General features: G+C 45.2%; 1 protein-coding gene across 2 annotated transcripts in view; it reads right to left on the bottom strand.

Moving 5' to 3' along the window:
* The window catches only part of LOC101158193 (tetraspanin-33), a 14,666-nt gene extending 1,714 nt beyond the window's left edge, over positions 1-12,952 (bottom strand). Inside the window, exons 1-7 of one of the 2 annotated variants that reach the window (XM_004069857.4) lie at positions 12,739-12,948; positions 6,962-7,019; positions 5,969-6,096; positions 5,787-5,861; positions 3,069-3,164; positions 2,556-2,684; positions 857-1,018 (exon numbers count right to left, since the gene is read on the bottom strand). In XM_004069857.4, coding sequence (XP_004069905.1) covers positions 857-1,018; positions 2,556-2,684; positions 3,069-3,164; positions 5,787-5,861; positions 5,969-6,096; positions 6,962-7,019; positions 12,739-12,834 — 744 coding nt within the window. In that variant the 5' untranslated portion in view covers positions 12,835-12,948. Of the gene's footprint in view, positions 1-856; positions 1,019-2,555; positions 2,685-3,068; positions 3,165-5,786; positions 5,862-5,968; positions 6,097-6,961; positions 7,020-12,738 lie in introns of both variants that reach the window. The other variant, XM_020704281.2, reaches the window with a different exon arrangement.

Genomic DNA, 12,952 nt, shown 5'->3' with positions numbered 1-12,952 from the left:
TACATGGGGGGGGGTTCTACTCTGTCCCATCGATCCAATTTGCAATTCGCCCGACTGAAATCCTGCTGTGTGTGGAGTTCATTCAGTCTCAATGTGCAGAAATGCACACAATCTGTTTCACAAATACACACGCTCTGATTCACAACTCTAATTTTATGCAAACCTGCAATAATAATTTGGAAATGTGCACGTTGTGTTTCACAAAAACGCAATTACTGTTTCCGAAATGCACAGTAGATGCTCCACAAACATCATTTTCGGTACACTTGTATAATGAACTCACAGATCATGTGATTTGCAAAATGTGCATTTATAAACCCCTCCGTTTGTGAATCTCCCAACATTTATGAGAGAAATCCCTGCAATGAATTTTGAGAGTCTCTTGACGCTGGCAGGTCAACTAATGTCATCAATCTGTCAATCAAATTCATCAGCAAAGCAGGCGTCTTCGCTTTCAGCCAATCGAACGGCCCTGTGTGTTCATATTACAAGTGTACCTAGCGATTGTGTTTGTGAAGCATCTATTGTGCATTTCGGAAACATTTATTGTGTTTTCGTGAAACAGAGTACATGTGTGAAATACAACCTGCGTGTTTGTGAAACACAGGGTGTGCATTTGTGAAAAACAACGTGTGCATTTCCAAATGTATATTGCACGTTTGCATGAAATTACAGTTGTGTGTATTTGTGAAACGGGTTGTGTGCATTTCGGATTATTGAGCCTGAATTGACTCCATAGCTGTGTGCCGATCTGCATGTTAGCGCGTGAAGGCCCGCACGCCGTGAGTCTTATCTGATGCCTCCTGCTGGTCCGCCCCCCCATGCAGACCCTGCAGGTGTGTCGGGGCTTACTTACCTGAGGCAAGGCCAGGCCCAGCGTGAGCGCCCCCACCAGCAGCAGATGGGTCTCGATCCACATCACGGCCCTGTCGGCGCAGCCCACCGGGTAGATCGACTTGTTTGCATCCAGATACTTTTGGGTCTGGACCCCGAAGCCACACATGGTGTTGATCACTGTCTGTTGGCAGCAGAACACACAGACCAGGTCAACCTTTTCCCTCAGTCTTGACTTCAGGCTGCAGTTTCTCCTGAAACGTTCGGTTGGAGGCAAAACAATGAAAGTGGTTTAGCTCGTAGTGAAGTAGTTGTGTAGAGAGGGGAGTCTCTTTGCCACCAGCAGGCGGCAGCACTGCATCAATTCTGTCTTCTTTAATTAATTGCCTTTTTTTAACCTCATGCTTGATAAAAAGGTTGCTCTGATCTGTTTCCCATGAGCATGAGGTTTCATCGATATGCACGTCTTGGCTCAGCGCGCCTGTTGGTCTCCTGGCCCTAAAGCTTCCCTGCTGACTCGGCACCGGGATTAGGCGGAGGTTTTTGCACAGAGACGTGTATTCATACCGGCAAAAAGCTGATTAGACATGCATAAAACCCAACGGCTGCATGCGTTTAATGCGAAAGTCCAAGGCGTGCCTCGTTTCTGTTTCTTTCAAGACTTTTCGAATTATTTGTTGTTTTTCTGTGATCCATATTCCCTGGGGATGTTCTCCACCATCTGCAGCTCCATTCTGACCCTTTTCCCAGAAGGATTTGCTCTTCTCGTTCAGTCGCTGAACTCTGAACGAACCAGCGCCCAAAGTTCCCATCACCGACAATATATGAAAGAAAACTGGGAATGATCTTTAGCATCTGCATGTTTCTATGAGGGAGCATCTCATAGCTAATTAGATCAATTTTCAACAGCTCATTGACATAATTGGATATTTTCTTTCATTTAAAAAAACAAAAACACAACCCTAGAAAAAGCTTGATTCTTGTTAACGATGTTTCGGGTAATTTGCAGCCTTTTAAAAACATTTTGTTTTTGTGCCTAATTTCGGGGAATTAGGAGATCGTTAAAGACTGACAGTTGGGAAGAATTTCTTGAAACAGAGTCAACAGTCGAAGCACGAACGAAACCGGGAAGCAGACCGGTTTGATGAACACAAAGGCAGCCAAAAACGTCCTTTAGGTTTGTGTGTAACCCTTGACCTATCCTAGGCACTTTAACATCGGGAGTTGGGTCATCTAGACCCACTAGACAGTGCTCTGAACCTTTTTTCTTTAATGATTTGTGATCTTCACTGGTGACCATGGATTATCTTTCCACCTTTATCCACCTTTGTCATGGAAGGAATAACCCGTCAATGTAAGGGTGGGGTCATCTAAGATAGCACAAGGGATAAACGTCTTGAAACTACAACAAACACACATCAAATCATTGAAGAAAAAGGTTCAGCACACTGTCTAGTGGGGCATAGATGACCCCACTCCCAATGTTAAAGTGCCTAGGATAGCACAAGGGTTACTTATAAACTTTTTGTGCCTATTTTCGTTCTAACATTTTCAAAATGTGACATGCAGCTCATCAGAATGCACTGGAGCTTCTTAACGTTTTGGGTCGCAGCTCTCTAACTGCAGTGTGTCCTCACATGAAGGCGGTCAAAAACCCTGTTTGCATCGAATTGACACCGTCGTTTTGAATGCATTCATTCATGAGGGATGAAAAGAAGCACCTCGCCGGGGACGGGAGTGCAGCAGGAGTACGGCACGGCGCAGCGCTCCGAGCTGGGGTTTTCACGGGTGCAGTTGAAGTACAGATTCCAGGACCAGTCCGTGTAGCTGTTCCACCCACAGCACTTGAACTAAATCACAAAGGAGGGACAGGGACACAGACAGACAGACAGACAGGCGGACGGACGGACGGACAGACGTATATTTAGAAAGATGGTTTTGGTCCACGTTGGACATCCTGCCAGCCTGGGCTTCCCTATGGGAGAAGCCCAGGCTCTCAAATGTGCCAGTTTGTGCAGATGGAGGAGAAATGTCACATGAAGAGACCACAGAGTTGCCGGAAGTGTGTGTTTTCATGAAGCCGCTCATGTGGAAAATCCTCACCAAGACCAAAAATAAATGAAGGGAATAAACACATTTTCTGGCTTCTGCCTGTGAGGTTTTGGTTTTGTGTTCTCAGAAAGCCAAGAGGTGATGGAAACAAACGGGAGGGAAGCGCGGATTTCCTGAAGCACCTCCTTTTGGATGTAATCCATGAGGTTCTGCAGGTCCAGGTCGTCCCGGTAGTGCACGATGGCCTTCCTCGCAAACTTTTCCAAAGCGCTGCGGGTCTACGGGAGCATGAGTGAGAGAAGGCAAACAGTAATGTATCTTTAATAGGCGCTGGTTCACGGTTTGAAAGGCAATTAAAAGCATCAGAGCTGCAGAGGCGAGTCATTTAGACATGTCACGTCCACTGCAGCGTTGGGAGCATTCACTGGCACACAGAAACCTCGCACAAATCTCGGCACCATCAATTGCTCACAGTGCATTAATGTCAAATTGTAAAGTGGCTTTTTGTGTTGCATCTTTTCCTCAAATGCTCCGGGAATCCCAACAGAGGCTAAAAGCGATAATAGCTGGGATCGTTTCTAATCAAAGGTGCGTCTGCAGACTTGTCAGGCTTCAGCATTCATGAGCAGTGAAGCACCTTAAGCTTTCATGTGGGAACCTGTCAAAAGGAACATTAATTCATTTTAAATGAGAATATTAAAATACAGAAAAAAAACAATTGATTTGACTGTAAGAGATTATATAACACATGCAGCTTCATTGTTCTGCTTAACGTGAAAATAAATAAAACACGCAGAGCATTAAATCCTCTGTTCCGGAATGTAAAAGCATCTTTTGGATCGCAGTTTAAGAACAGGAAGTGGCGCTGCTGAAGTACAGCATGAAAAATAATAACACTTAAACCCTGAAAGTATAAGTATATAGACTTATTACTTATGTAATTCTAATAAGCTCTGCAGGATTGAATGAAACAAATCTGTATTTGAGCTTTTATTTTACTTGCTAAAGTCTCCACCCGATCATCTTCTGTTCTATTTTCAAAGCGTTCCCAGTCGTCTTTTAATTATGATGATGATGATGGCGTTTTTACCCAAAATAAATGTTAAAAATTTGTTTTCTAGAAAGTAGTTTCTGCAGAGTGGCAGGAAATTCACCCCTGAGATGTGGGCGGGGCTGTTGGCGGGGAGTAAGCCCGCCCTGTTCCTATCATCCCTCTGTTTACATGCTCTCTCCCACTAGCTTACAGCCCCCCACACTTATATTATTACTATCCCACAATGGGGAAATTCTTCTCTGCATTTTGGCCCGTCCCCCGGGGGCAGTGGTGAGCTGCACACTAGCTGGCTCGGGGGGGGCAACAGCTGGCTGGGGGGAGCGGGGATCGATCCGCCAGCCCTTCGGTTGTCGGACGACCCGCTCTACCGCCTGAGCTAAACTGCTTCCCGGTGCAGAGAAGCACCTCTGTTTGTTAGTGGTGCAACAAAGATGGCAGCAATATCAGAGCGATTGTTTAGAGCGTCAAGTTTAGACCCAGATTCCAGCTCAGACTCACAACAGTTTCAATAAAGAAATACTCAGAAATGCAATTTTAAGCTTGATTTTCTTCATCCATGTCCTCCACCATGAGAAAAATGCCTCAAGAACACGTTAAAAACACCAAAAACAACATTTTCATTGGGGTGGATCTCAAAACCCAACATGATAAAAGTATTTCTTCAGTTTTTAGGATGTTCTCGGGGATTATATGTTTCTTTAAAATAGTGAAAAGACAGAAGGCCATCATGGCTGTAATGAATGCTAATTGTGTGCTAATAAGCTGCTGAACTTTAAAATGTTATCAGGCACCAAATGAACGTCTGTCTGCTAACGGCTTTGTCAGCTGCTCTAATTGGAGGTTTTTCGCGCAGACAGGTTATGTTGCTAAACGCTGTTTTCCTGCAGTACTTTTGCCCCCACCTGCTTCAGGTGCTTCTGGGCTTTGGAGCCCGCCACAATCGCATGTCATTAGCTGCACAGTCTCCCTTCAGATGGAACATTTGCTTCCACTTTGAAGTGGAGGCTCCTCTGAATCATTTAGCGGGGAAGGATGCTGGGAAGGATGCTGGGAGGCGTGTTAAACTGCTCTGTTTAGCAGCAGGGAGTCCGAGTGCTAACAGAACACAGGAGAGAAGCGCCGCCATCATCATCATCATCATCTCTGAGCAACGGGACGGCGAGCGGCCACTGCTGCCTGTTGTCTTTTCCTTTTCCCACTTGGAGCCGCGATGGGATGTTTCTGATAAGAGGACGCTCAACGCCAAACGCTTTCATGGAGATTTTTAGGCAGATGTAGATTCTGGGGTCATTTTTCACTGAACTTTTTCTATTCAAATTAATTAGATAAGCCCATTTAGATGGGTTTTCTTTTCACAACTTTGAAGTAGAAAAGGTACAAATGATCCCTTAAAAGGTCGATATGTTTGTCTAAACTGTATCGTTTACAGGTTTAGTACGAGACATCTTGATGGATAATTGTTTATAAAATGTAGATGTTTTTTTTTATTTTTTTATTTTAGAAATGTGGGATCAAATACACATTTAAATATCTGGAATCTCAGAATCTTAGATCATTTCTGGCAAATCTGTTTACATTTTTCCCCTCACTGGTTGTCTTAAGGGAACTAAAGATGTGCCGTAAGATGTAGCCACTGCAGGACTATAAGGCTTCACCTTTAGGGGTTCAATGGTTTTTGTGTTTGCATAGAGGCAGATGTTTAAAGTTCATCTATGGGTTTGTATTCACGACTCTCTGAAAGCGTCCAAAAAGTAAAGTGCGTTTAAATAAAACTGTAGAAGCTCATGAGGGGACGGGATCCAAAAGAACTGTGGAGCTGCACAGGAGGTTTTCAGAAACAAAATACCTGGTCGGAGTAGAAGAAGCCTAGTATTGCTACGGCCAGGTGGATGAGGAAGACCAGGGTCAGGCTGAAGGAAAACTGGAAAAGCAGAGGTTGAAATGCTGCTTTAGCGGTCCGTGTGTCGTCTTTCTGTCAAACACAAGCATCAGCAGCCGCTGTAACAGTGTGCCCGGTTGGACTTTTACTGTCTTGAGGAGGCGAATGTTCTCCCTGAGGGCTCCGATGCAGCCGCAGAACGTGATGAAGAACATCACCACCCCCACCACAATTAGGATGACAGCTGGGTCGACCAGGAACCTGTCCCGCACCGTTTCTGGCAGGCAGACAGACAGGAAAACAGCATGTTTCAGTAGCTGCTGTCCTGTTCTAGTTTTCTACCCTCATTTCTAATATTTGATCCGGTCCGGAGTCCTGCAATAGCTGCCCCTCATCGCCTGAAAGGAGTATATCCGATGAGGAGCCCTGATCTCTGGGATTTATCCAGATTATTCATGCAGGTTAATCTCTCTGTTCTCCATTAGCTGTACATGGCAAAATTAATTTGACAGTTCAGACATCAGGTAACCTGAGGACGGAACCAAATCCCAGACCGCAGCTGCTGTTTGTGTGGAAAACTCTGAGGGCTGCCGTCGTGTCGAGCCGTTTTTTTCCCTTTCTTCACTCTTTAGTTTCTCTCAGAAATAACACTTTCTTGCTGGAATTCCTTCATACAACGGAGTATTAGGGCCACCAAAGTATTATTTTACAAGAATACAATTGTAAATGTATGATTTTTAGATGCAGAAACGTCATGCTTTTTCAAAATTGTATGTAAATAAAGTTGCATATTTACAAAGAAGGAAAGCAGATTCATGAAGATCCGTGGGCAGAGTGAGATTCATCCTTTTTCTTTGAATTATTTGCAACATAAATTGAACTGTTTGGTAAAAGCATTTAGTTTTTGTAAAATCAAGACTTTTCCCCTGCAAATTGTGATTGTTTGAAACATAAACGTAGGACTTTATTCGTGCAAATTGTTAAATTTATGTTTTCATCATTTTACGACTTTTTTCTAATAGTTGTTTTTATAATTCTCATATATTTGTCTATTTTATTTTATGTTATGGTAGCCCTAATACTCGTATCTTCCAATGATGTTGAAACGTTTTAATTATGAGGAGTCAAAGTTTGGGTGGTACCTGTGGCTTTCTGGACTTTGGCGTAGACCCCGATGGCAACAATCAATAAGGAGAAAACCTGCAAAAAAAGGAAAGAAATGCTTGAATAAGATACACCACTTCTGATTATTAGGAAATCCCTTTTCTAGTTTGTATTTGTTTCTTTAAAAATGTTGAAGACTAGTATCTGAAAACCAGAAAAAGCAAACCTAAACTCAGAATTATGTTTGAACTACGCTTTTACGCAGTTACGCTTTTATTTTGAAACAACAAGAGAACAACTAAACAGCATTTATTGAACCATCGTAGTGAGTTCTTTTAATCGGTTTGAAAACAGGATCATGGTCTGAGATTCACAGAAAAATCCAAAGATGTTGGGACACAGCAGCACCCTTGGAGACCACCTCCATTATGCTGCTTTGCATCCATGTAGAGAAGCAAAAAAAAAATGAAACATTAAAAAAATCAGCAAATTTCACATGGAAGCAAAAGACGGTCAGTTCTTTATCTGACCGCTGTTCAGAGCTAAAAATCTGGTATTGATTAGAGAAACTTCTTGGTTTGTCCACAGTTCAGATTCCCTCCTCTGGAGTTTATAGATGTTTGGAACTCACGTCCTGATGTTTTCCGTTTCCATCCCATAATGGCTAAGCCCATCTGTGAGGGTGTTAGGATTCTGCAGCCCCGAGCCGCTGATAACTCTGCTCCGCAGAACGGATGAAGCCTTTCCTCTGGCGGGGAACTTGAAGCCCACCTGTTGTCATGGCAACCGCCCCCGTTTTTACTTGTTAATAGTAAAATGACAGATGGATTTTGACGCTGGGGAAAATGAAACACATGGGGTCTGGTATGAATTAGAGACATGTTGACACGGACCTCTTACACCAAAGATCCAGACTTGCTCTTTACGTCGTGTTTTTTTTTTTTTGTTGCCTTTTGACAGAGGCCAGACAGCTCCGGGAACCGGTTCCAGATGCCTAACTCGGTCCTGATTAACTGTGACGGGCATGCGGGTGCTGTGTTTTGGTAAGATTTGGAGATGTGTGGTTAAGCCGCTCAAATATGCTCCTTACTTTCAGGAAATGTTCCCAGCAGAGCTTTCAGCTGCTGTCAGGACGCTCAGCCTGTTCTCTGAAAAAAAAACGGATTCATTTTGAAATCATTTTAACCCTTGTGATATCTTGTGGGGTCCAGATGACCCTACGTCCTGTTTTCCGTTCAGGTGGATGCGGGTGGCGGCGCATGTCTGAAAAAACCCACCAGGCTTGTTTTCTGTTTGGAGCTTTTCAAAGGGACAAATCCGCCGCCTCCCGTTGGATTGTGCGCCGAGGGGAGAATCCGGCTGAACTGAGCCCTCGGGACAGAGGGACAAAGGCCTGATGGATTAGGGCTTCGCTGATCATTTGTGAGCCTGTGTCTGGCAAACAAAGTCGACTCAGGCCGGGCGTGGTTATTGCTGATTGGCTCAGAACGCTGGGCTGTAGGTGTGTTTGCTCCCATTCCAGAGGTGTAAAGACTGACAGCAGTGCAGATGTGACGTCGGCCCATTATGTGGGACGGAGGCAGGGGAGTGACCTGATGGATGGCATTTAATGATCAGAGCGTCTTCGCCTCTTTCTACAGTCGTTCCAGCGCCATCCTCATCATCACATCCTCTGCTGTTTAGGTTTTCAGAGGAGATTACTTTTGTCATCATATTGGTTCATTCCAGCTCCTGGAGTAGTTGTGACAGTGAATTAACTGTGTCGAATATGACAGAAATAAAACTCGGGTAGAAATGAGAAATTAGTGGGAATTGACAACATCTTTATCAGAAGGAAAAATGATTCACATTCAATTTTCTTTTTAACAAACTGTGACTTCAGGAAACAACGTTATCCAGCATTTGAATGCTTTCCTTCTTCTCTGTTGGCAGACAAAAACTCCCAACAAAAGTCTCCCATCCCTGCAGTCGGAGGATTTCTGTCGCTGTCGGCAGGTTCCTGATCCGTTCTTCCAGAACAAACGTCTCCAACTGTCTCGGGTCAAAAAACTGGTGAGTTTTGGGTCATTATTGTTTTAGAAGACCCGTGAGAACTGAAACCAGGAAGCACATTTCTGTGACAGATTTGACAAAGTAGCCCAGACCATAACTAAGCCTCCTCCGTGTTTCACAGCAGGGACTTTCTTCTTTTCATTTGTATGACCTAAATTCCCTTCTTCCATTGAGTCCACTTTGACTCAAACATGGATGACCTTTAAGGTGTATGCAGGTTTGGCTCTTTGGTTACCATCAACAGGATCCATCTCTCCATCTGTAAAGATCTACAGTGGATCTGTGGATCCAAGAACGCGCCTGAGATGCTGCGGTGAAACGCTCTCCTCCTCCACCTTTGGTCCATCTTCTTTTTTTTTTTTTTTTCTAACTTGTCCTGTCCAACAGCTAGGCAAACAGATGAGAGCTGAGGGCCTCTTGTGTTGGACATATTTTATTTTAACAAGAGGGGTTATTCATCTTCAGACAAACCAAAGGTATGTCTGAATAAACCCCTTTTGTAATTGAGGCCAAACTTTATTAATTTCAATCATGTTTGAAAATCTTTGGTGTTGGACCGGACGGAAAAGGAAAGAGGGGAAGAAGAGAGAGGGACGTTAGAGAGAGGGGGGGGTAGGAGGGTGATAATAGGAGGGGAAGGGGGGTAAGACCATGAAGCAGCATAGAGCAGACAGGTTTACTGGTTGTTTATCGTTACGGTACGGTTCAAATGTAGTACAAAAAGGGCGGGGCCTGTTCACACACACTCAAATATTATCAACACACCTGCTAGCCGCAAAAATGTCCACATGTCAACATGCACACAAAACAGATAGTGTTCACAAACGCATACCTATGCCTTTAAACCAACTAGTGTGAAATATTTCATTCATTCAATAATGCAAACTATTAGTGCAAAGGTGAGCTAACACCTGTGCTCAAGTGAGTGTTTATGTTCTTCTAAAATGGATGGTGGAATGTGAAAAGAAGGAGGAGGAGCGCCCAGCCACCCCCACACCCAGACCCCCGCCGCAGCAGCAGCGGCAGCCGGAATTCCCCCAACGCCACGCGGGAACAGGCAGGGAACAACCGCCCCCCGGGCGACCAAGACCGCCACCCAGGCCAGGGCCAGCAGGACCGCCGCGAGGCCCCCAGAGCCAGAGAGCAGGGAGGCGCAGAGGGAAAGAGAGCGCCGCCCCAGCCCAGCCAGGAAAGCAGCCCCCCGCCGCGCCGGAAGAGCCCAACGCAGGGCCCCACCGGAGAGGGACGCCCACAGCCCCAGACGAGCACCCCACCACCACCCAGGAGTTCCGGGCATCCCCCCGCCCCGACCCCAGGTACGAGCCAGGACCCCCCAAGGGAGACCCGCTCCGCACTCCAGGCAGCCACCCACCCGGCCCACGGTTGGTCCAGGTAGGAGCAAGGCAGGGGCCCGCCGCCCCCGCCCAGGAGGGGGGAACCCCGGGGAAAAAAGGGCGGCCCACAAGGGATGTTATAAATATGGCCCGACCAGGCTCGGCCATGTTGGAAGTTTGGCGGGGCCCAGCGCCCAGGGGCAAGGACCAGGACCCACCCCCCAGGGACACGAACACCCCCGGCTCAGGTGTAATATGAACCCCCCCACCGTGCGGAGAGAGCACCGCCGGGCCCAGGGAGCCGGCACCCAAGGGACACGGCCGCCATCGCCAAGGGGCCCACACCCCCCACCCGGGAAGGGGTAGGGGACAGATGGACCCAGGTCCCACCTTCCTTGTAAAATGTGTGTGCGTGTATGGTCCATCTTCAGTTTGTTACCAAACCATCTCCACCTTTAGACAGACTGATGGATGCTGGGATGCTGATGCAGCGGTTCAGCTCAGGAATACATGTCCCTGGTGATCATTTGGTTTTAGTTTTTTCAGTGGAAAACCCTCCTTACTGTCATGTTTAGAGAACATTCTAATGGTTCTGTTGTTGATTCAGTCGGTCTGAACTTCTTTTAGAGATATTTGCGGATTTTGTTCAAACTGAAGGAAACCAACAGTGTTGTCCATGAAAAAAGTCACAAACAGACGGAGAGCAACAGCTGGAACAGGAGAGTTGACACAGAAAAATGGTCATGAATAATAGCTAATAACTTGTCTGTATTTGTGTTTATTTATTTATTTTATTGCGTAGATTTTCCTTTAACCCTTGTGCTATCTTAGATGACCCCCCCCCCTTCCATTGACGTGTTCTCCCTACCATGACAAAGGTGGATAAAGGTGGAAAGATTTCATGTAATCCATGGACACCAGTGGGTCTAGACAGACCAGCTCTGTCTAGTGGGTCTAGATGACCCAACTCCCAATGTTAAAGTTCCTAGGATAGCACAAGGGTTACCCAGGTTGATTCCATCGAAGGGAAAAAGTCAGCTGGACCTGGTTTGTGTTTTATTATTGAGGCAGTTCTTGGAGGAAGAGGTGAAGCGTTTCCATTAATAAAAGATAGAGCAGGTCCAGGTTTTACCTTCCACTTCAATTCCTGTTGATGAAGTTTACCGGTGAGATGAAGCTCTCAGGGATCAAGTTTTAACTTAAAATATTCAAATTTTCTTTCATAAATGTGTGATTGATTCATAAATCAAGAAATCTTGGTTGAAGCAACAAAAAAGTCCCAGGATTTTGCTCCTCAGATCAGCTGGAGATCAAAGGTTGATCTAAAGTAGATCATCTGGATCTTCTAACAGCTGATGGAGAGTTCCGGTTCTTGATGCTCCGCCCCCTACAGACGTGCAGCAAAGGTTCAATAACTAGGCGTCATGAGGGCCGATGCAGTCATTAATAGCACGGTCCCATCCTGTCCTGTTACCCGGTGGGGGTCTTGGTGTGGCTCAGAGTTGGGGGCTTTTGTTAGTGAGGTCAGACCAAAAAGTTTGAAAGTAGTGTTTTTATCATGTTCTTTTGGCATTTTTCTGATGATGGAGGACATATGAATCGGTTAGTTCAAAAGGGGCCCAAGTCCACAATTTTTCAAAATAGAGATATGATATATTCTATGATCTTCAAAGAAAAGTTCCCAGTTCCGTTGTAATGTATTGACTATACTTGACATTTAAAATGCATTAATGCAAAGTCCTGGACTTGGGCCTCTCTTGCATGGGTTTAGCTTTATCCCAAAGATGGCAGCACTGGTTAACCAATATGGCAGCTCCCCAGTTTAATTCAAGAAGGGCCCAAGTCCAGAGACTTTAGTTTGCTAGTCCTCTGAAATGATAAAAGTTAGGTGCTTCATATTATAGCATTTGTAAGCCATGAACTGGTGCTAAATCTGGGTAAAGTATGAATCATTTGGTGGAGCCTCCCGTTAACCCTTGTCCTATCTTAGGCACTTTAACATTGGGAGTTGGGTCATCTAGACCCACTAGACAGTGCTCTGAACCTTTTTTCTTCAATGATTTGTGATCTTCACTGGTGTCCATGGATTACATGAAATCTTTCCACCTTTATCCACCTTTGTCATGGTAGGGAGAACACCTTAATGTAAGGGTGGGGTCATCTAAGATAGCACAAGGGTTAAGATATGCAATTAAAATCATTTTGAGTTGATTAAAATCAACCCTTTTGAACTAACCAATTCATATTTAAAGAAAATAAAACCTAAAGCTGCATTTCTGAGTGATTCTTTATTCAAATCATTGTGAATCAGGAGCAGACGAAAAAATGTCTTATTTGTGACGTAGAAAACACGCTGGGCGGGGCCTTCTCCTTCTCTGTTTTCTGATTTGTGTGCTCAGGAACACGAGCGGAAGTAAGTCTCTACTCACCCAGAACAGGAAGCTGAAGAAGAAGAGGAAATATCTGATCCAGGGGTTGACGAAGGAGAAGGTCTCGGCCCGGTTCAGACTCAGTTCCCTCTCCATTGTGGTCGTTTTTTTAAACCAACTTCTCACCCAGAGCTACAGTGACTTTTCCTTTCACGCTCATGGTGTCCACAGGCGTGTGGCAGGAGGGGTAGAAGGCAGGCTGCTGGGGTGTCGA

The sequence above is a fragment of the Oryzias latipes genome, chromosome 6 (assembly GCF_002234675.1).
Source record: "Oryzias latipes chromosome 6, ASM223467v1".
Classification (NCBI taxonomy): domain Eukaryota; kingdom Metazoa; phylum Chordata; class Actinopteri; order Beloniformes; family Adrianichthyidae; genus Oryzias; species Oryzias latipes.
The sequence above is the reverse complement of the archived record's forward strand: the minus strand, read 5'-3'. Positions and strand labels throughout refer to the sequence as shown.